A 22469-nucleotide genomic window follows, 5' to 3' on the forward strand; every position below is an offset into this window, starting at 1 on the left:
TATTGACCTAGTGACCTACTTTCACATTTTTGAAGCTACAGACTTCAAATTTGGACCAGATGCATAGTTTTGCGTTCCGAAATAAAATATGACCTTGATTTTGACCTAATGACCTTTTTTTCACAGTTGTCAAGCTATAGCCTTCAAATTCGAACCACAAACATAGTTTTGTGTATAGAAATGAACTTTGATCTTGAGATTGACCTAGTGACCTACTTTCACATTTCTGAAGCTACAGGCTTCAAATTTGGACTACATGCATAGTTTTGTGTTTCGAAATACAATTTGACCATGATTTCGACCTAGTGACCTACTTTCACATTTCTCAAGCTACAGCCTTCAAATTTGAACCACATGCATAGTTTTGTGTACCGAAATGAACTTTGATCTTGAGATTGACCTAGTGACTTACTTTCACATTTCTGAAGCTACAGGCTTCAAATTTGGGCCGCATGCATTTTTGTGTTCTGAATTGAAATTTGACATTGATTTTGTACCTATTACCTAGTTTTACAAGTCTCAAGCTACAGCTTCCAGATTTGAAGCACATGCATAGTTCTGTCTACCGAAATGAACTTTGACCTTGCAATTGATCTAGTGACCTACTTTCATATTTCTCAAGCCACAGCTTTCAAATTTGGACCACATGTACAGTGTTTTGTACCAGTATGAAATTTGACCTTGATTTTGACCTTGAGCTTGTCTTGAAATTTGGAACATTCAAAAATGGCTCAATGCTGATCTCTTGTTAGGTTAATAGGTTAAAGGTCAAGGTCAGATTGAACCAGAACGGTAGAACTTTTGTTTATAATAAGCATATAATTTCTGTTCCTTGTGCAATTACTGAATGCATCAAGGGAGGCATTTCGTGTTCGACGAGCTCTTGTTTCATAAGGTGTCCGCAACTCCTTTTTTCCTTTATATTAAATAAAGATTTTAAGGAATGTAGAACAGTATATAAATAAAGTTCAAAAGCATTGGAAAAATGCGAATCTACACAACATTATTGATGAAATAACCGATATAGTTTCGCATGGACACCGCATCAACTCTGTATAACTCTCGTGCACAAGTCCCGCTAGGTATGTAGAATAAAAGATGCTCGAGCGAGACCAATGTTGCTATACAGTGGTAAGTGGTGCCATAAGAAAAGGTCACTGTTACCGACAAAAAATAGTCATTCACTTATTCTACAGAATTCAAGAGAAATGGATATATTAGCTGACTTCTATCAAATAAAATAAATCTCTGTTGGAAAATGGCATTTAAGCCATACCACCATGCACAATCCAAGAAAAGATTAATTTCTCAAAATGATTTAAATCCAAACTGATAACTTATTCTGGCAGCGATACAGTAGTCAAATATTGTGATCCTAATCCAGCGGTCGCTTGTTCGAATTCCGGTGAAAGCTAAATATGTCTTCAAAATAAATTAACTAATTTTGCATAGTTAAAGCACACTTACATTTTACAGGCTTCTGATTTGTTACCTATTTTAAACATTGAACCAACGGGGCGCTCAGCTCAAATGACGTCGGCCCAACAACGTTTGATAATCAGATCTGCAGAGGAAGTGACCGGCACGGTGACTTTGGAACGTGAGGTAATTATTATCATACTTCTATAAAGCACAGAGTAATCAATATAGTGTGAACCACTGGCACAAGACAAAAAGAATGCAATAGTACATGTTATACCACAACATTAAGCTTAACAGATTAAGACTAACAGTCGTCTGTGTGTATACCTGCTTTATCTTAAAGGGTAGAAAAATCATTTACATTGCATCTACCTAGAAAAACCATTTACATTGCATCTACCTAGAAAAACCATTTACATTGCATCTACCAAATACTTTGGAAACAGGGGAATAATTGAGGACGAACGTAGTCAATAGAGTTTGAAGGAACAAACTGCAAGAGAATTACCAAAAATAAACCTAATATGAATAACGAAATAATATATATCAATCGTTCATTTAGGAAATTTAGGATGGTAACGGCGGAGTATCATAGTGACTATTTTTTTTATCAACGTTTAAAAGGAAAAACGACCACAGTAGTTCAAATTTGTGCCTTGGTCGAATATTATATTACCTTTTTTAAGTCCATCGTTTTAGAACGATAAATTATGGTATTTGTGGTGCACCCAAAGGGTTATTTGAGTATTAGCTTGACTAAAGCGAGACAGACACATGTTGTACTTTCTTTTTGTCATACTTGAAGAGCCTTTTACCTTATCTTGAAGAGGATTTTGTAACTTTCATTATTATCAGGTGGCATGTTTGATTTCAGATTCCGGCGGTAGAGTATGTCACTTTTGAGCCAAATATTGATCCGGAAGACGCGTCGCAATTTTCTTACTATACTATGTACGTGAGAAGTGCCGACGACGACATCAATATAAGAATTTTACCAGAGTCCGAGTCAGTCCTGATGTTTAAAGTCTATATCGCTTTTAATGTAAGTTTTCATTTTACTTTAATACAGTTAGCTAGTAAACCTATGTCTAGCGATCACCGAACCGATATCACTGGCATGTCTTGCCTACATGTTTCAAGTCGGACCGATGTCGACGGCATCTAGCCAAAATTTGACCATTGTTGTTCTTTTAATTTGTTGATAAAACACACACATAAGCTAGCATTTTAAAATTTATGTTTCATTCTTATAATATCTCTAAAATTAGAGAGTTTGAGATTTCAACCTTCGCCTTCCACTTCAACGTCTCTTGCGAAGTTAACGTATGAAGTTGAAGTTCGATTAAAATTCCTTGAGATTTCAAACATTAGAATGAACCTTACTTCTTTTAATCCGCCCATTCAATTTATCCGTAATTATGATCGTTTTTTTCGTGCATTTTGATACCAGTTGTCCGAAAGGGCAAGAATTTTACAAGAGGTTTTAAAAATGAAAAAAAAATGAAAATTAAATAAAAAAAAACACTTCAATTAATATAATAACAGCATGGATTTTAGAGCGATTACTAAAAAAAAACGAAAAAAAAAAACAACGATAAAACAATGTGAACAATGTAAAAACTCGTTAGTCTTGCAGCTGAGCTCCAGACATTTAGATTTTATATAAAATTATGTCAGTATAGTACTAGTCAGTATACAATGCACGATTGTAAATCATACATGAGAGGAAATAAAAATGATTATTACTTACCTAAAATTATTTTCCATTGTGTTTAAATGGACCGCGATCGTGCAATATTTTTCCATATCATGACGTTGAACGCTTTCATATCGGACTAGTCCCAATCCGTGACTCTAGTTACCTCCCCTGACGGTCCGTCCATTGCGGATCTCGTTTCTTTAGGTTTTTGTTGCTATTGTGTGTTTTTTTAATTTGTAATTTATGCAACATTTTGTTTACTTTTACACTTTGATTAATCTGACCTATTAGATACTGGCACGTAGTAATTTATCAAACTGAAATGAAATGAAAGTTATAATTACGTCACGAGTTGGACTTATATAGGACGTGGTATGTTTTCTTAACGTTGTAATGGAAAGAATCGCGTGACGTCCATGGCGTCCAAGCGCACGTTGCGACAACAAGTTGACGTCATTTTCGCGGAAAATATTAATGCGCATCAATTTGATTTGTTTATTGCGTTTTCGGAGAATTTTTTCTTCCGTATTTTTTCCTGTCTTTCGTGACAGAACGATAATTTAGATATAAATTAATCATTTGATAGTGGATATGTAATAAAAAGGTTATTAACTTTGTATGAGGATATGTGCACTCGTTCTTTCGCGGACAATATTGCCGCTGCAGAACTCGTGTGTCGTAGGGTGGATTTGTACATTTTGGTCCCTGTTAGCATCTTTATGTTTAATAGGTCTTTTTGTGAAATGTATATTTCAATATGTCAATTGTAAGTCTCCGTATTCTAAAAGAACCCGTTTTATAGCAGGAATAGTGTATTCTAAATAGTTTAATTAGTAAAGTATGTAGTCGTATTTAGAGATTTAGATAGTCTCTCCGTCACTTATCCCATTTTGTTCGATTAACTTTTGCACTCGTCAATAACCAATCACACCACTCTCCGCTTTCTCCGCCATCATTCAAAACGTAAACAATGCCATTTTGTGCCCCATCAAATGAAATCCATTATTTGTGATTGTATATTTATATAACTACAGGTAAACGTGTGTTATAGTTACCTTTATATGTGTTTCATTGAATTGTATTGGTCGATTGATGTAATTGTATGTATTTTGTTTATTATTGATTAGATTTGTGTGTACGAATGTGTATATATAATTACAGGATCATATCATACAGGATCGTATCTGTTAATCCTTACTACCAACCCCAGGGTCCCAAATACAACCCAAAGCTCTACCCATACAAAAGCTAATACGGCGACAGTGGCGCCCAACGGGTGAATTTCAAAGATCCAAGAATGGTATTTTGGCACGCAAGAACGTTCACAGACTTCAAGGGATCATCCCCTCTGTTGAGCAACCATATGGTAAATAGAGACAGCTATAAAGATCTGTGCACAGATGAAGTATAGTGAGTACTATAGTAAATAAGTATAAGGCCTTATAAACTTGAGAAATTACTACAAGTGTCTATATTCAAGGATGGAGATTGACCCAAAGGAAATTTGACCTTTGACCTTACAATATATCATTCACAGGATTCCAGTGATAGACCCAGCAAAGAGTGACTTAATATATTTATATTATGTTATTGTGTTTATGGAGTATTTTGCTTTGTGTTTAGAATAAGTTTTGTGTTTCAGGGTGTTATTTGTAATAATTGTGTCATTATTTACATTTGCCCTAAATTTATATTGAGGTCATTTTTTTCTTTCTTTTTCTGTCTTTTCTTCACAGCACTTACTAACTGCATTATAACTAACAGGCCTTCTTACCAGTACTGTATAGATAGTTTACAGAGTAGAAGTGATAGATATACAGAATAGAAGTGATAGCATTAAGTAGTCAGTATGAGAAATTTATTTTTTTTCAAAATAATATAAATAAGTGTTGAACTGGCCTGATCAATCTTTTCCCACTACAATATTATACATAAATCGTTTGTAGACCTACTGAAGTGCTTCAGATATTGATATATTACAGAAACTTTGTGGAAACAATATTCTGTAAGATATTGTGATATTGTCTATACTTAAGAAAATTTAACCTTATCCGCGACTGATTGTCCTTGAAACGAGTCGGTGAACACGTGTACTCGGTATTATTAACCGTATCGAAAATTATAGCGTATATATAGTATCTCAGTTGCGTGGCGCAGTCGGTAGAGCGGTCGGCTTTGTAATCTCGAGGTTGCCGGATCGAATCCAGCTGGAGTCGGAATTTTTTGACAGATATTTTTTTTCACATTTCAAACACATAAAACATAAAATAATTTTTTACATATCATAAAGTGTACGCTTTATTTAAAGCTTATATACATAGTGCATATTCATACAACATATGTACTAATATAAGCATACACTTATAAAGATTATCACAGACATTTTTGAAGTGAAAGTGAAATACTGAAAGTGAAGTTGAAATATAAAAGTGAAGGTGAAATTTTGAAGTGAATGTGAAAAGTTTTCACAAATCATTGTAGTGAAGTAGTTAATCGAAAATGAACTAAGTAGTTGAAATATTACAGAAGGATTTGCATAACTGAGAATTGCAAATATCAAATAGTGAAACATATTGAAAGTGAAAATAAATAAAATAGTGAAAAGTGAAATAGTGAAAAGAAATTCACAATTCATTCATGAAATTGAAACATAAGTGAATACTGATCAGTCTGAAGGTATAGTAAGAAAGTATTGAAATTACTGTATAGTGAAAATACCTGGTCAGAGTTTAGAAATTAGTGCTGAATGAAACATATAGTGAATATGGTATAGTGAAGAAAGGTGATGAATGCTTGAAATGATGAATAATGCATAGTGAATAAATTGATGAATACTTGAAACAATGAGTAGTACATGGTGAAGAAAAGTGATGAATGTTTGAAATAAAGTGAATTATAGAATTCTGAAATTTGAAATAGTTATACTTGACTTCAATCATGGATCCTCAAACTTCTGAAAGGGAACAAAGGAAACTAAGAAGAGCAGCTATTAGAGAACATCAACAACAAAGGCAAGCGGAGGATGATTTAAGAAATGAAAGACTGAATAGGAGAATAGATGATGGTGTTAGTGTAGAACAAGGAATGAGAATTGCTGGAGAGCAGCAGTGTAGACATGATGGTAATCAATATGATTTGAGAAATGAGTTCAATCAAAATAGACTTCAAATGGATAGAGAGAGAGAACAGCAACATAGACAAAATGTTTATACAGGAGATAGTAGAAAGACAATGAGTTACACATATGGAGAACAAGATAGGAGACCACAAGAGACACATGGAAATCATAATAAAGAAAGTTCTGATAGTTACAAAATGTATAGAGATTATGAAGAGGATGTTACGAATGAGGGAATAACTTTAGCAGACATAAATAAGAGACATGACTTTAATGATGCTAACAGTGAAAGATTCGCAGGATCAGGCAGTAGTACAGGAGACAGGTATGATAGACACAGAAAATATAAAACAAGTGAAAAAGACACTAGAAACAATTCATATTCAGGTGACAAACAGAATACCGCAAGGAAAAGTGTATCTTTTGATGAAGTAGTTCAAAGGTGTGAAGATGATAATGAAATGGATCCAGATACAAGTTATATCAACTTGACTGAAGAAATAATGGAATTAGACAAGAAATTGACATTCCTAAGAGAGAGTAATGCAAACATATTAGATCAAACTAATGTTGCAACAAGTACAATGATTAAATCTACACCTGAAAGTAAACAAACAAAATTCACAGATCGGCAGAACGACAGGGATAAAACTACGAATTATAGAACGGGTGAACAAAATCCGAGGATAACAAGAAATGAAGATACGAGTAGTAAGAGGAATAAAATTTCGTCGAAATATGGTGATGCAGATACGCAATATGACTACCATCAACAAGGAAACACAATTGCAGATACTATGTTTGGTACTGACAGCATTAAGCAACAAGGATATTCTGAAATACCAACACATTTCAGAGATGGAGCTGGAAGGGTGTATATTCCAAAAAGCAATATTGACAGAAGATATGAGAGAAATACACAGCATAGAAATGTCGACCTTGAGTATAGAAACGACGATATAGTCAACGACAATGAAGATAAAGGTTACCATGTTAGACAGTACAATGAACCAGATATAGTGAAACAAGAAGAAATATTATGATAGAGAAAGGAGATTCATGAATCTCAGAGATACAAAAGCGTCAAGTGATCCATACTCGAGACATTACAAAGAAGATGGATTTAGAATGACAAATCAAAGTTCAGTTCAGTCAGACTTGGAAAAAGAATATGACATGATACAGAAACTGCATGACCAGAACAGACAAATAGATTTAGAAAGAAAAATCAAAGAAGAAGAAGAAGCGAAACTCTTACAGAGAATACACAGTTTAGAACTTGCCGAGAGTGAGCTAGAAAAACAGAGATTGCAAAGAGTAAAGCTGCAAAAAGAAATCGATAAAAAGATTGAACTCGAGAACCTGCGAGAACAGAAACTGAAGTTACTGAAAACCAGAGAAGAGGAATTAGCTTTAAAAGTAGACAGAAAAGATAGAGATAGACTAGAGGGAAGAGATAGAAATAGGACAGAGATGACAGATAGAGATAGTTATGGAATCAGAACTGAAGACAGATGTAATGAAGGATACACATATATGGACAGATACAGCGATAGAAATAGAGACAATGATATTTACAACGATAGACAACGATTCCATGAAACTGTGATTGACAGAAACAGAAATATGAACATAAATGCAAGACAAACATCTGATAACATTGTTAGTGATTATAGTGGTGATAATATAACAAGACTAACTTCTGGATTTGGAAAACCAAAGATTCCACCATTCGATGGTACAGACTTTAAAATATGGAAAGTAGAAGTAGAGTGCATCGTTAAAAGCAGAATGTATCCAGAAACTATTATAGCACAAACAATGAGAAATTCATTGAAGGGTCAAACAAGAAAAATACTACTCACAATGGACCCAATGGCAAGCTCCAATGTCATACTTAGAAAATTAGAGGATATATATGGAACAACACAAACAGAAGATTCTATCATGCAAGATTTGTTTAATTCTAAACAAGAAGAAAAAGAAACATCATCAGATTGGGCGTTACGACTTGAGTCAATTATGCAACTAGCAGTCGAGACTGGAGAAATATCTGAAAGCAAGAAAAATAGCTTGTTAAAGCAGCGCTTTTGGAAAGGTTTAAAGAGTGAGAAATTGAGAAACAATACAAGGGTAACATTTGAGTCTCCAGCAAACTTTGAACAGCTAAGGAAGAAAGCGAGAATTGAAGAAGAAGAACTGAAGAGGTCAGCGGCTGATTACAAAATGTTGAAACTAGACGACACTTCAAAGATGAAAGAAGAAAAAGAGACACCACCTCCAATAAAACAGGAATCAATTATACAGCAACAACAAATGAAAACAGGTTCAGCCATTGACAAACAGATGTCGATGATGCAACAACTGATGGACAAAATGAACAAATTAGAGAAAGAAATAGAGAATATAAGGAAAGATGGTGCAGAAAGTAAAAGCAACGACAAAGCATCACAACGAAACTATCAATACTCATATAGAGGAAATTACTCAAGAGGTCGAAGACCCTTCTATCATCAATACTACGGACAACATAGACAACCATATTACAGAGAACACTTTGATAGACAAAACCACAGATATAATGGTCCACCTAGGCAACAGGGTGACGACAATAAAGATGGTTCTAAAGGAGCTGAAAATAGAAAGGCTGAAGACAGAAGTGATAAAAAGCCTACAAATGAAAATTTAAACTCCTAAGTGCTTCCATCGCAGGGCATGATGCTAGCAAAGATACTGAAAATTGCCCTACTATAAATATTTTCAACAGACTTGTAGGTTCATCAAATGAAACATCTATTTACTTGGAGGGCATAGAAACAAAAGCTTTGATAGACAGCGGTTCAATGGTTAGCTCAATTTCTGAAATGTTTTATAACAACATGGCTAACAAACCAAAACTTCACAGTTTAGATGAATTTGAATTAGAGGTGAAGTCAGCGAACGGAACAGTGGTACCTTATCTCGGTTACATCGAAGCAACTGTAGAGAGTAAAAACTTCCAAGATGGTTCTTTAACAACTTTGTTCTTAGTGGTACCTACTACGGAATATCATCACAGCGTTCCTGTATTGATTGGCACAAACATCATTCGCGAATTGAAAGAGAAGCATAAAGAAATAGAAGAAACGCCTGACGAATGGAAAGCTGCATTTATGTCTGTTGGATCAGCGTCAGTTGGCAGAGTAACCACTACACAGGCAGTCACACTTCAACCTATGGAAACAAGAACAATAAGTGGATTCGTTCGAAAAGTGAGAAATGTAGAGGCAGCTGTAACGGAACCAATAGATGATAGTTACCATCAGAAACCTTTAGTATGTCCTCGAGTTGTCGAACTAACAAACGCAGGAAAAACAGCTCGTGTGCCAGTGAAAATCTGCAATTTATCTGCAAAAGTCATGAAAATACCACCCAGATCAGAAATTTGTCATCTGAATGAAGTGAAGGTTCTACGGAACATAGATATTGGAAGTAATGATACAGCTCCTAATAAAACAAATATCAATTCTATCAGTGACAACAATATACAAGTCTCCAACAAAGGTGTAACGTCTAATCAAATCACAGCACCTGTAATGGAAAAAGAAAACTACTTACCTGATCATCGAAGTCCTTCGCCGGATTACTTACCTAGATTTCCAAGTCAAACGTCAGATCCATCTCCGGGTCTTCATTGTCAGTCTGAAATAGAAAACAAACTTGTTACACCAGAACATAATGACCAAAATGAAAACGCATACTTACCAAGATCACAAGATTCTTTGCTAGATGACGAACATAGGTTACCTGAAAAAGAAAAAGAAACTTCATTTAATGAAGAAAACATAAAGGAAGAATTTGGTGTTGACATAGAAGATTCTAAACTATCGTCTGAACAAAAGAGGAAAGTCTATAATCTTTTTCAGAGATGGGAGTCTGTTTTCCCAAAGAACGATCATGATCTAGGACACACTTCAGCGGTTCGACACAAAATCGAACTAACAGACAACATCCCATTCAAAGAGCCTTATAGAAAAATCCCTCCCGCAATCTACAACGAAGTTCGGGAACACCTTCAAGAAATGCTCAACGTCGGTGCAATTCGAGAATCAAACAGTCCCTGGTCATCAAATGTGGTTATAGTTCGTAAGAAAGACGGGTCAATCAGATTTTGTATTGACTACCGGAAGTTGAACATTAGAACGAAGAAAGATGCATACCCAATTCCCAGAATCGATGATACATTACATATGTTGTCAGGATCTCGTTATTTTTCGAAATTGGACTTAAAATCTGGTTATTGGCAGGTCGAAATGGAGGAGACAGACAAAGAGAAGACAGCCTTTCAAGTGTGGGGACTTGGCTTCTATGAATGCAATCGTATGCCATTTGGGCTCTGCAACGCGCCCGCTACCTTTCAACGCCTGATGGAACGGTGCATGGGTGACCTAAATTTGAAAGACTGCTTAATCTATTTAGACGACATCATTATTTTCTCAGAAGACATAGATTCACATATTGATAGACTAGACTCCATTTTCCAGCGATTATCAGAAAACAAACTGAAAATTAATCCTTCAAAATGTCATTTCTTCAAAGATCAAATTACTTACCTCGGACATGTCGTTTCTAAAGATGGTATCCAAACAGATCCTGAAAAGACAAAAGTTGTAAAAGATTGGCCAACACCTACATCAGTCAAAGAAGTCAGGAAATTTTTGGGGTTCGTCGGTTACTTCAGACGTTCATCAAAGGTTTTGCAACCATCGCTAGACCACTGAACAACCTTCTGATTGGTCATCCTCTTAAATCAAGTAAACCAGCCACCAAACGAAGAGACAAACGACAGCCATTTGTTTGGGGAAAATGAGCAGCAAAGCGCTTTTCAACAACTAAAAGAAAAATGATAAACCCTCCAATCCTAGCATATGCAAACTACAAACTCCCTTTTAAACTACACACAGATGCATCTACGAAAGGTCTTGGCGCAGTACTTTATCAAAAACAGGAAGGAAAGACCGGGTTATTGCATATGCGAGCAGGAGCCTTAAACAATCAGAAAGAAATTACCCTGCTCATAAACTGGAATATCTCGCTTTGAAGTGGTCAGTAACAGAAAAATTTCACGATTACCTTTATGGCGCAGTATTCTCTGTTGTTACTGATAACAATCCACTGACATATATCAACACCTCAGCAAAATTAGATGCAACTGGACAACGGTGGATGGCTACATTGTCCAATTACAACTTTATCATCTCTTACAGAAGTGGCAAGAACAACGCTGACGCTGATGGATTATCAAGAATAACCGACAACACATCTAATGAAAGCACAATCGATAAATCCGTTATCATAGCCATGTCATTAGCATCCTCAGCTGAACCGTCACAAACTCCTTTGGCAACATCAGTATTGACACCAGAATCAATGGAAGAACTAGATCCTATTCAATCAGATGAAGTACCAGCTGACATCATTCAGTCACACTCTTTGAGTTCAAAGGATTGGAAACGGGCACAACGTCAAGATCCAATCATCTCTAAAGTTATCGACCACATGGAAAAAGGCACTAGACCGTCAGCTAAGCGGGTCAGTGGCAGCGTCTCTCCAGCGGTCAAGTATTTACGTGATTGGGACAAACTTGAATTCAAAGAAGGTGTATTGTTTAGATCCGGTCAGTACAAAGGTCAGACATGCAAACAACTGCTACTTCCAGATGCAGTAAGAGATGAAATTTTCAATGCTCTTCACGATGACCTTGGCCATCAAGGCCGTGACAGAACAACTTCACTCTTCAAACAACGTTTCTTCTGGCCTGGGATGGATGCCTTCATCGAAGAGAAAAGGTCAAAACGATGTCCAAGATGTATTAAGAGGAAAACATTGCCAGGAACAGCACCGTTGGTGTCCATATCTTCGAACGCGCCTATGGATATTATTTGTGTGGACTTCCTTAGTCTAGAGCAGTCCAAAGGTGGCTTTGAACATATACTTGTGGTTACAGATCACTTTACAAGATATGCCCAAGCCTACCCTACCAAGAACCAAACTGCTAAGACTACAGCTAAAGTGTTATTTGAACAGTTCATTGTCCACTATGGATTTCCCGACAGAATACATAGCGATCAGGAGCTAATTTTGAATCTAGTCTCATAAAAGAACTATGTATTCTGGGAGGCACAGAAAAGTCCCACACCACTCCATACCACGCCATGGGAAACGGTATGACAGAAAGGTTCAACCAGACGCTTTTAAAGATGCTTGGAACCCTGGAGGAAACCAAGAAAGCTGACTGGAAATCATACGTAGCCTTTGGTCCATGCCTACAATGTTACCATTCATGATAGTACCGGCTTTTCTCCATATTACATCATGTTCGGGAGACAGCCAAAACTTGCCATCGACGCCTTGCTTGGTATTCATTTCGATGAAGACAAAGCCAAGACAAGGAATGAATATGTCCGCAAGCTAAGAGACAGACTTAGTTTTGCATATGAAAAAGCAAAGAAAACCGCAGAGGAAAAGGGAAATACTAACAAGAACATATACGACCAGAAAGCAAGGGCCGCTAAACTACATCCAGGCGATATTGTTCTGGCAAGAAATGTTACCATCAGGGGCAAGCACAAGATAGCCGACAAATGGGAGTCAGAACCATATATTGTTCTATCACAACCAGATAAGAACATCCCGGTGTACCAAGTAAAGAAGCAGAATCCGAAGTCAAGAAAAATTCGCACGCTTCACAGAAACCTCCTCTTGCCACTTAAAGCTCCATTGCCAATAGAAGATGCTGCTGCACATAACAATCACGTCCCCAAATATGTAATCCCTCAACGCAGAAATCACGATGCAGAAGATGAATCCAACAATGTATCATCCAGGCCTAAACGATCCCGCCGAGTTCCACAATGGCAACGCACAGACGAATGGATAATGAAGTAACTGAAATATCAACTTCATGATGATATTCAACAATAAGGATATATACATAGTGAACTGAAAAATACTTACCTTGGTGTATTATGAAAACATGAACTCTTACCTGTATTAGGAATGTTTATTAATACTTACCTTCATAACTGAAGACAGAACAATTACCTGTTGAATAATGAGTGAAAAATGAAATACTTACCTGTATGCTCAAGTTATACAAAAGTATTCATGTGTAAATATGCATCGGAATGGACGATGAATAAGTGTGAAAGATAAAATAAATTGCCATTGCCATAAATGAATGAAAATAGTTTTATACTTACCATTTTAGTATTGGAATGAAAATATAAATATGCACGGTATTTGTTAAACTGTGAAAACTATTCTACGATGAAATACTACATGTTTTAGGAGTGTGAAATACGTATAGATATACTTACCTTTGGAAGTTGTCTGAGGAAATATAAGGTTGCCTTATAGCTGAATATGCTCCAACATGCTGATTCAATGTTGTAATATAGAATACCTCATTACTGTATTCATAGATATATATGTTTGACTTAAAAGTGTATGACATGATATTAGAAATTATTGTTTAACTGTTATGTTGTTTATTACAGGTTTGCCTGACATAAGCATGCCAGCTATATTTACGGTGGCGAAGTTGTGTGTTGCATTTTCATGCAAATATTACATTAATATTGCATTGTTTATTATAAATGATATGTAACAGAAGTAACCACTATTGTATTAAGGCTTAATAATTACGTGTTTTGTTTCAGGATATAATATTCTGGAATTATGTATTAGAAATGTCGGGACGACATTTTCAGCCGGGGGGAATGTGTCGTAGGGTGGATTTGTACATTTTGGTCCCTGTTAGCATCTTTATGTTTAATAGGTCTTTTTGTGAAATGTATATTTCAATATGTCAATTGTAAGTCTCCGTATTCTAAAAGAACCCGTTTTATAGCAGGAATAGTGTATTCTAAATAGTTTAATTAGTAAAGTATGTAGTCGTATTTAGAGATTTAGATAGTCTCTCCGTCACTTATCCCATTTTGTTCGATTAACTTTTGCACTCGTCAATAACCAATCACACCACTCTCCGCTTTCTCCGCCATCATTCAAAACGTAAACAATGCCATTTTGTGCCCCATCAAATGAAATCCATTATTTGTGATTGTATATTTATATAACTACAGGTAAACGTGTGTTATAGTTACCTTTATATGTGTTTCATTGAATTGTATTGGTCGATTGATGTAATTGTATGTATTTTGTTTATTATTGATTAGATTTGTGTGTACGAATGTGTATATATAATTACAGGATCATATCATACAGGATCGTATCTGTTAATCCTTACTACCAACCCCAGGGTCCCAAATACAACCCAAAGCTCTACCCATACAAAAGCTAATACGGCGACACGTGCATATATCCACATACAAAGTTAATAGCCTATTATGATCGTATCAAAGTGATAATGACACTCTGTATGACTCTGTATAATGCCAAACTCTCAGACAGCACAATATGATTTTAATATACTATTTTATAAGTAAAGCATCTGCGAATCCAGGAATTTTGGTTAGAGGGACACAACATTAAAGAGGGGGTCACCCATTTCGGGAGGAGAGGGGGGGGGGGGGGGTAGGGTAGGATCACACCGAGTTTCAAGACCGACTTTCTTTGTAAAATGTAAGAATCAAAGGGGGAATTAACTCACAATGTCCCTCTGCCAGGCTCTGGTTCCGTGCATTTAAAGAATGGAGTTATCCCATACGGCTTACAGGAAACGTCTCTCATCATGATATCATAGATCTGAAATTGTCTGATACTTCAGAAGAATTTTCCGTCTTCCTAGTACCATGTTTATAAGTTAAACGCAATTGTCGTATTAAGTGTCCGACAGAAACAGATTGATTTTATTTGGATGTGAAAATAAAATGTTCCACCAAATGATAATCGCGCGTCATTATTTGTTTTTCAAGTAAAATGACTGTCATGCCATGTGCCTCCATCCAGATTTCAGTCCTTGATGCCGAGTATGTGGACAGAGTAGATGTAAAAAGAATGAAGTTTCGACTTTCGTGATATCGCATCTTCGGACGTTCAAAACTTCACTTCAAACGTCAAAAAGGCCCATATGGTAAAATCGATACCGCCTGGGGACACAAATATGCCGTAGAAGTTAAAGTTTGAACAAAATCTCAAAGTTTCTCAAAATCAGTTGATAACTTCATACTTCCAGGTTCAATTCAATGTATTTAGTTAAAATCACTAGCCATACAAAACTTCATTATTCTTATACCTATTGATAGTGTTTCGAATCAAATTTAGTCTAATTATATATATGGATAATCAAATAACTTAATAAGCAGAAATCCTGAAACTAAGCTTTTTATTTCGCATAGTAATAAAGAGAAGTCTTAGGCTTACGTGATATTACATGGAAAACTTTAGTAGCAACGTGTGATATAAATAAAATACACGCATATCGGTGACGTTTTACCCAAAATGTATATGAGAGACGTTGAAGGGAAGGCGAAGTTTGAAATCTCAAACTCTCTATTATTTGCTGTGGTTAATAGGTTTATACCGCATTATTCGGAGATATATTCTGATCAATTACCGAAATATATATTATATGTTTATGTCCACCAAACAGCTGCATATATGTTCATGCACAACAATTTAAGCAGGTAGAGCAAGAATAAATACGTTACGTCGGAGATACAAAATGCGTAGCCTTACAAACTTCCGATCAATTTTTATTGGTGGGAGATAACTCCATAACTCTTACAGGTATGCACATTATAGAAAATTAAGTAACTTTCCTCCTCAAAGAATAATTATGAAGAACTAAGAGCAAAAATTGAAATGATGAAAAATGCTTGTTTTTCCAATATTGAAAAACAAAACTATCTAGGCAATAGGAAGAGACCATAACTTAGAACTAAATTCACATACCTTGCAAGTAGCTGTACATTTGTACACAGTGCGTTTATGGCGCTCAGATAGGACTTTAGGTCTAAACCCGGAAGTGGGCACTACAATAACACATTTCACGATTTGACATATTACATAACTGTAAATGAGACATTATTTGATTGAATACACCAACACCAGTAATTGAAGAAATTTTCCAAATTTAATTAACCAGAGAGATGTCACAATAATTGATCACGATGACACAACAGACTGCAAAGGTCCAACTTGGATGGTTACATTCACATCAAAATTGATGAAGGAAAACAACTTTGTTAAAGGGAACATCAATTATGCTATCAAAACTGTTTTAAAAGGTACACAAAAATGATTACATGCTTTCTTTTTGGTATTACTAGATATATTTATTCTATTTATGTCCTAAAGATGAAATTACATGAAGATTTATTAAAGAAAGCACTTTCTTTATAATGTTCTGATATGTAACGAAGGAGAAATCAGGAATTCCCGTCTACTTGAATGCTCGAATGATCACTTTTATCTTGTTATTGAAATAACTCTTAAAACAATGCAATGGCATGCCCATGTTGTTCATATAGTTTCAAATTCATTTGCGTGTTGGAACCTCCGTGACCAAGTACTTATATTCATTGACTTCGAACAACTTGCCTCTTAACGCTGTTGGCTCGAAACCTCTTTACACGTCAGGAAGCTATCCACTTGGCGTGTAGCTGGTCGTTGGTTCTACCCAGGAGCTTGCGGGTGTCCGTAACAACATCAAGACCAAGCACCTGGGGTCTTCCTCTTCCGTCAAAAGCTGAAAAGTTGTCATATAACACAAATTGTGTCGGTGTGGCTCTAAATTCAACAAAAGCGAAACATTATTTAAGTTCATTAACCAAACATGTTTTGAGTTTCGATAATGTCTTGCAAAACGAAACAGAAGAAACAACAGCAGAAAATGTAAACAAGAGACGAAGGCGCGAGATAAACAACGTAAGTGCAAATAGAAATACGACATCATTTAAGCTTGCAACAACAACGTCGGCATGTACGATTTGGGACAAAGATAGCGAAACTTGGAAAAGTGACGTTTGTCAGGTAGGTCGGTTACAAAATCCTTACACTGCTATTTCTATAAGGAACTAATCCATCTTTCAATTTGGAAAGTACTGTTAAAAGGGATGCATACCAAAAAGATACTGACTGAATGGGGAACAGTGCAGGTCATAATGATGTGCAGTGGTCGCAAAGGCAGAATCAACCGTGTCCAGCATGATAAGGGATAAAACATTTCGTATTCTTCATTTCATGTTTTTCAGTAATTTATGGAAATAATTATTATTAGTTACACTGCTTGTTGGTGACAGGATACGGGATATACGCTGTCGAGGAAATCCATATCAGGCGAGCTTGAAGCTCTCGCCTGATATGGATTTCCTCGACAGCGTATATCCCGTATCCTGTCACCAACAAGCAGTGTAACGATTTTATCTTGCCGACTACCTTTTACATCCTCGCTGTACTGATTGACACAATTTTTATATTAAGGTTTAGCAGTATATCACAAAACAACAGATTTTTTTAACGAATGAACAGCATCTTGACACACAACTTATCTGTCCAATACATGTTTTACTGTTCTGTCCCACAGAGTTGGATACTTAAAATATTCTTAATGAGTTGTCCCCCTTTAAATAAGAATGCCATTTGTAAAGAAAAACGGTAAACAATTGTCAAAAACGATGTTTTACCTAGTTATGTAAAGTTTAAACACTCGCACGATGTTGCAAATGCATCAAAACGAAGACGTGAAACAGCTTTAAAAAAGATGGTGAGTTTTTAAAGGCGCTGAACTGTCCAGAAGTGTGGCCCCTTCATGCAGTCCCTTTCCGGAATTCAATACATATATCAGTAAATTGACAATGATTTTGTAGAATAATATAAATGTTTTATACGCTGTTAAATTTTCAAGTAAAACAATGCTTTCTTTCTATGATTTGATGCCGTTCGAACTTTTTTCTCTGAAACATGGACCTTTACCTTAATAAAGCTACTTACAGTGCATACTGGAATCCTGAAATCTCATGCTTTGATTATAGTTGATTAACACCAGCCATAAAATGAAAAATGAACTGTATTTTGACAGAATCACAAAACACAGAAGCTCATTTATACAGGTTGTGAACTGGTTTTGAAAAACTTTTACGTTCCATCCTTTCGAAGATCATCAGATTAGACGATGTCAGAAATGTCTTAAAACTTCCACTTTAGTCCCGTTTCCTGTTAATTCCTTTATCTTGCAGGTAGATTAAATGATCCTACAACAAACTGCTGTCTTACAAATGTGTTAGTTCCTTTACTTTTCGATGATTTTACTAAAACAACATTTCAACCTGTCAACGGTCAAGGTCAATCGCGGCCGTGCCATACAGAGTTACTGTTCTTCTATATAATTTCCACTCACTTCCTGAACCTAAATTAGATAGGAAAAATAAGAGCGGCAAGAAAACGCTAAAAAAAATTTATCTCGGAAATGATATCTATAGCTTGGGCTTATAATTTGACATGTTTTAATTACCCTAGCGATGCGGCAGCCATTTTTTTTAATCAAAATTCATATCTGTAATGTACTAACAGGACATGGAATATATCCTGTCACCACGTGACGTCTGTTGACCAATAGAAATGCAAGAATCTTGTAGGAGGCGAGATAAAACTTTGTATCATGTTTATAACTTTCAATGTTACAAGCAGTAGAATTTTCAATTTATGATTTTCGCTGTCACGGAACTACACTCAAACGCGAAAGAATATGAATTATAGTTAATCAGCAATTCTTTACTAAACACCTATTAATAAAAATAAAGCAGCATTATAAATATCCACAGAAACGTAAGGATATGCTATCATATATATGAAAAGAGATAAGATAGTCTCAAAGAACTGTTGAACAAATTTTACAATATTAGCATTGTGACGTAACGCAGGTTAAAGATGGTATGATCTAAAAGACATGAAATAGAATAAAACTCGTTTGTTTCAATAAAAGTCAAAATATCACTACTCGCGAAAACACTTTAACCAATGTTCGCCTGGTGAAACATATTTCCGTCTTACGCTGAAACAAACAAATATCCTGAAGTTATATCATGACCATTCACCTTGTAGAGTGAAATATTTGTATAAATTGTGGAGCTCATATTTTGTATGTAAATAATATCAGTTTTAAATAATTTTGTCCACAGTACTCTTTTTGGTCTGAAGTAGTAATGAATTTTGACCATAGAGTCTTAGTCTATGACCTAAGTAAGTACAAAAAACATTACTGCTTACCTCCCTTTCACTTACTTAAGCCGAAAACCTGTTTCTTTTTAATATAATGCTGTTTCTAATAAAATATGATTAAGTAAATTATAGTTCATTATTTTATACATAACTACATCGTTGCCTAGGGAACATGGAACCCGGATGAAAACAAACTCGTCTGTAATTGTCCTGCCAGACGGGAGATGACGTTTGCCAACACATTCTATGTTGCCCCAAATACAATCGACTTTTCAACAGTATTCCTGAAGTTTTCACCCGAAGACCAAGCAGCAGTTATAGCTGTCCTAGTCCTTGTTTTCCTAATCTATGTACTTGTAATAATTTGGGCTCGCAGGCACGACCGCAAGGACTTGTTAAAGGTAAGAGTAACTTCGAAATTACTAAATGAGCCGCGCCGTGAGAAAACCAACATGGCGCGGCTCAAATATTATTTCGTATAGTGTCTTGACTCGGAAGGAACAGTTAGAGTATGATGATTCGGCTCTTTTTGATACGCCCATTATGGAAAGAATGGGCGTATTATGTGATTGTGCACACGCCCGTCCGTCTGTCAATCTGTGCGTCTGTCTGTCAAATTTCGTATCCGGAGCATAACTAATCAACTATTCAAGGTATTGACTTTTTAACTTGGCAAATAGGTAGGCGACATAGAGATGATGAGCAGTGTACATGGATCAGGTCAGAGGGTTAATGGTCAAGGTCACAAATGGCGCAAAACGTCACTTTCGTCCAACATGTTTTTCTCTTGAGCATAACTTGTGTGAGGCTCGATAGTGAAATAACGCCTGAACAAGAGGAGAGAAAAATGTTCGCGCTATCATTAAGTATACGTCTGCAGTTGTCTCCCTTTAAATAGAGTATATATCAACAATACCTCTGTCGTGTACTTAAATGTTTTGCATACGTTATAGCATATTTTGAGACACATGATTGCGTTGTATGTTTTTGATCTGGATTGAAATTATGACTATTTCTAAATTTCCATATTTGTGCCATTTGATTTCGAAGATTATTGCATTTACTATCCCGTAATTGTATCGGTATGAGTAAAAGTCATTATAGTGTATGCAGTTCCCATGTCTGTTTTTGATATTCTTTTCAATTATCTTTTGAATTTATTCCATATTGTTTTGATTTTATCGCAATCCCAGAATAGATGGGCAAGGGTTTCTCTTTTATTGAACCAGATCGATGGGTCAAAGGGCAAGGTAACAGCAAGGGCAAATCTACCTGTCATACTTTGTGTCCAGAGTATAACTTGGAAACCGTTCAAAATATTAACTTCAGACTTGGTATATAGATAAGCGAAGATAAGACAATGTGCAGAGTGCACGAACTTTGTTGGTATGTCAAAGGTCAAGGTGGCCGATTGAGTCCAACTGTCAATATGTCCTTTGTGTGTTGTGCCCTAAGCTAAACTTCAAAACTATTCAAAGTATTGCCTTTGAATTTGGAAGAGATTGGTGGCGATGAGTCGTATGGACGTATGAGGAGTTCAACAATCCAAATTACACCCCGCATGTACACACATAATTAACCACTACTGCCTTCGCCGTCTACCCCCAACCGCCCTCAACGCCTTTCTCCATCCCTGTCTCCATTATTGTGCCTTAGTATTCCATCCCTGTCCCCATTTTTTCTTTAAAATTGTCTTCCATAACACCTGCTCTGATCTAGAACTTTGGGCGTACATTGCCCCGCTTTGCGAAGCTCTTGTTTAACCTTTTTGGCTATATTTAGAGAATAAACCTCCTTTAGAATACAACATAAATACATATATAATGTACTTTTGTAGATTTGATTGATTTTTTTCAGTTACTATGAAATGAAATGTTATGATACTATACAACAGGATATACCCTGCTAAATTTCTATAATGAACTTGCCCATCTTTCAATTTGGAAAATACCGTTTATGGTTAAAATAGGGGCTTACTAAATAAACTGATTGAATGAATGGCGAACAGTGCAGACCGGGATCAGACTGCACGGATGTGCAGGCTGATCAAGATCTACACTGGTCGCAGAGGCAGGATCAATCGTGTCCAGCATGATATGGGTTAAATATAATGTATAAGTAGAAAACAAATAGAATACTAGATGACAGTTATGCGGTAAGGATATTATTTATAATTTTACTTATTGTACTGTTATTTGTTTCAGTGGGGTGTAACTCCTCTAGCTGACAATTTCCCGGAAGACAGTTACTTTTACGTCGTCAAAGTTTTTACGGGCATGCGCGCCGGAGCAGGAACTCGATCTCGTGTTAGCTTTGTTGTTGGAGGCAACGAAGTTGACACAGGAATACGAGGTCTTTCAGATGGTGTCAGAAAGGTAAATACAGTTACTAGCGACCTGAAAGATAAAATGGTAATTAGTTAAACAAAATCGATAAGGAATAAATCATTTACTAATGTATTAGCTCTTACAGGGACGTTTAAAAATTGCTGAATAGCTCTTACAAACGCACATTGTTTCTTTGATTATTTGTATATTTAGAATCTTCATTTTATTCCAATTTGTATGATTAAATGTTAGTAGTAGATTCAGAGAGAAGGTTGTTGGAGGGTGCTCCCATGCAACGTCCCGCAAAATCTTTTGCTATGCAACTGAAAGCTAAAGGCATGGAAAATTTTCTGTTCGCATTATCAGTACCACGGGGTGCGACACTTTTACACGTATTCGACATTTTTTGTTCGTTTCACTAACACATGTTCCTTATAACTAGTATTTATACCACAGAAAGGGGAAATCTAAAGTATGTTGCATGTTTCGCTCGCATGTCATCATTTGGTGTAACTAATACCACAGTAACGACTTTGCTATAAAACTGAAAGCTTTAAGAACACAATTTCTTTGTTCGCCCCGCTCGCAGATCGTAATCTTAACGTCATAATCGTTCTACTTGCATAACATAATCATTATTCAAGGCGAGATATTCATAAAAGCTAAAATATGAAATTTTCAGCTCCCTTCGCTCGCATGTCTTCATTTAGTATCCTTTTTACATAAGGGCATGAATAGTGCA

General features: G+C 35.9%; 1 protein-coding gene across 1 annotated transcript in view; it reads left to right on the plus strand.

The window, feature by feature from the left end:
* LOC123562481 (uncharacterized) overlaps positions 1 to 22469 on the plus strand; it is a 53133-nt gene that overhangs the window by 14068 nt on the left and 16596 nt on the right. The window contains exons 15-20 of the mRNA XM_045355115.2: positions 1477 to 1605; positions 2297 to 2464; positions 16327 to 16468; positions 17056 to 17213; positions 19568 to 19801; positions 21605 to 21775. Coding sequence (XP_045211050.2) covers positions 1477 to 1605; positions 2297 to 2464; positions 16327 to 16468; positions 17056 to 17213; positions 19568 to 19801; positions 21605 to 21775 — 1002 coding nt within the window. The remainder of the gene's footprint in view (positions 1 to 1476; positions 1606 to 2296; positions 2465 to 16326; positions 16469 to 17055; positions 17214 to 19567; positions 19802 to 21604; positions 21776 to 22469) is intronic.

This window comes from Mercenaria mercenaria, chromosome 2 (genome assembly GCF_021730395.1).
Source record: "Mercenaria mercenaria strain notata chromosome 2, MADL_Memer_1, whole genome shotgun sequence".
Classification (NCBI taxonomy): Eukaryota; Metazoa; Mollusca; class Bivalvia; order Venerida; family Veneridae; genus Mercenaria; species Mercenaria mercenaria.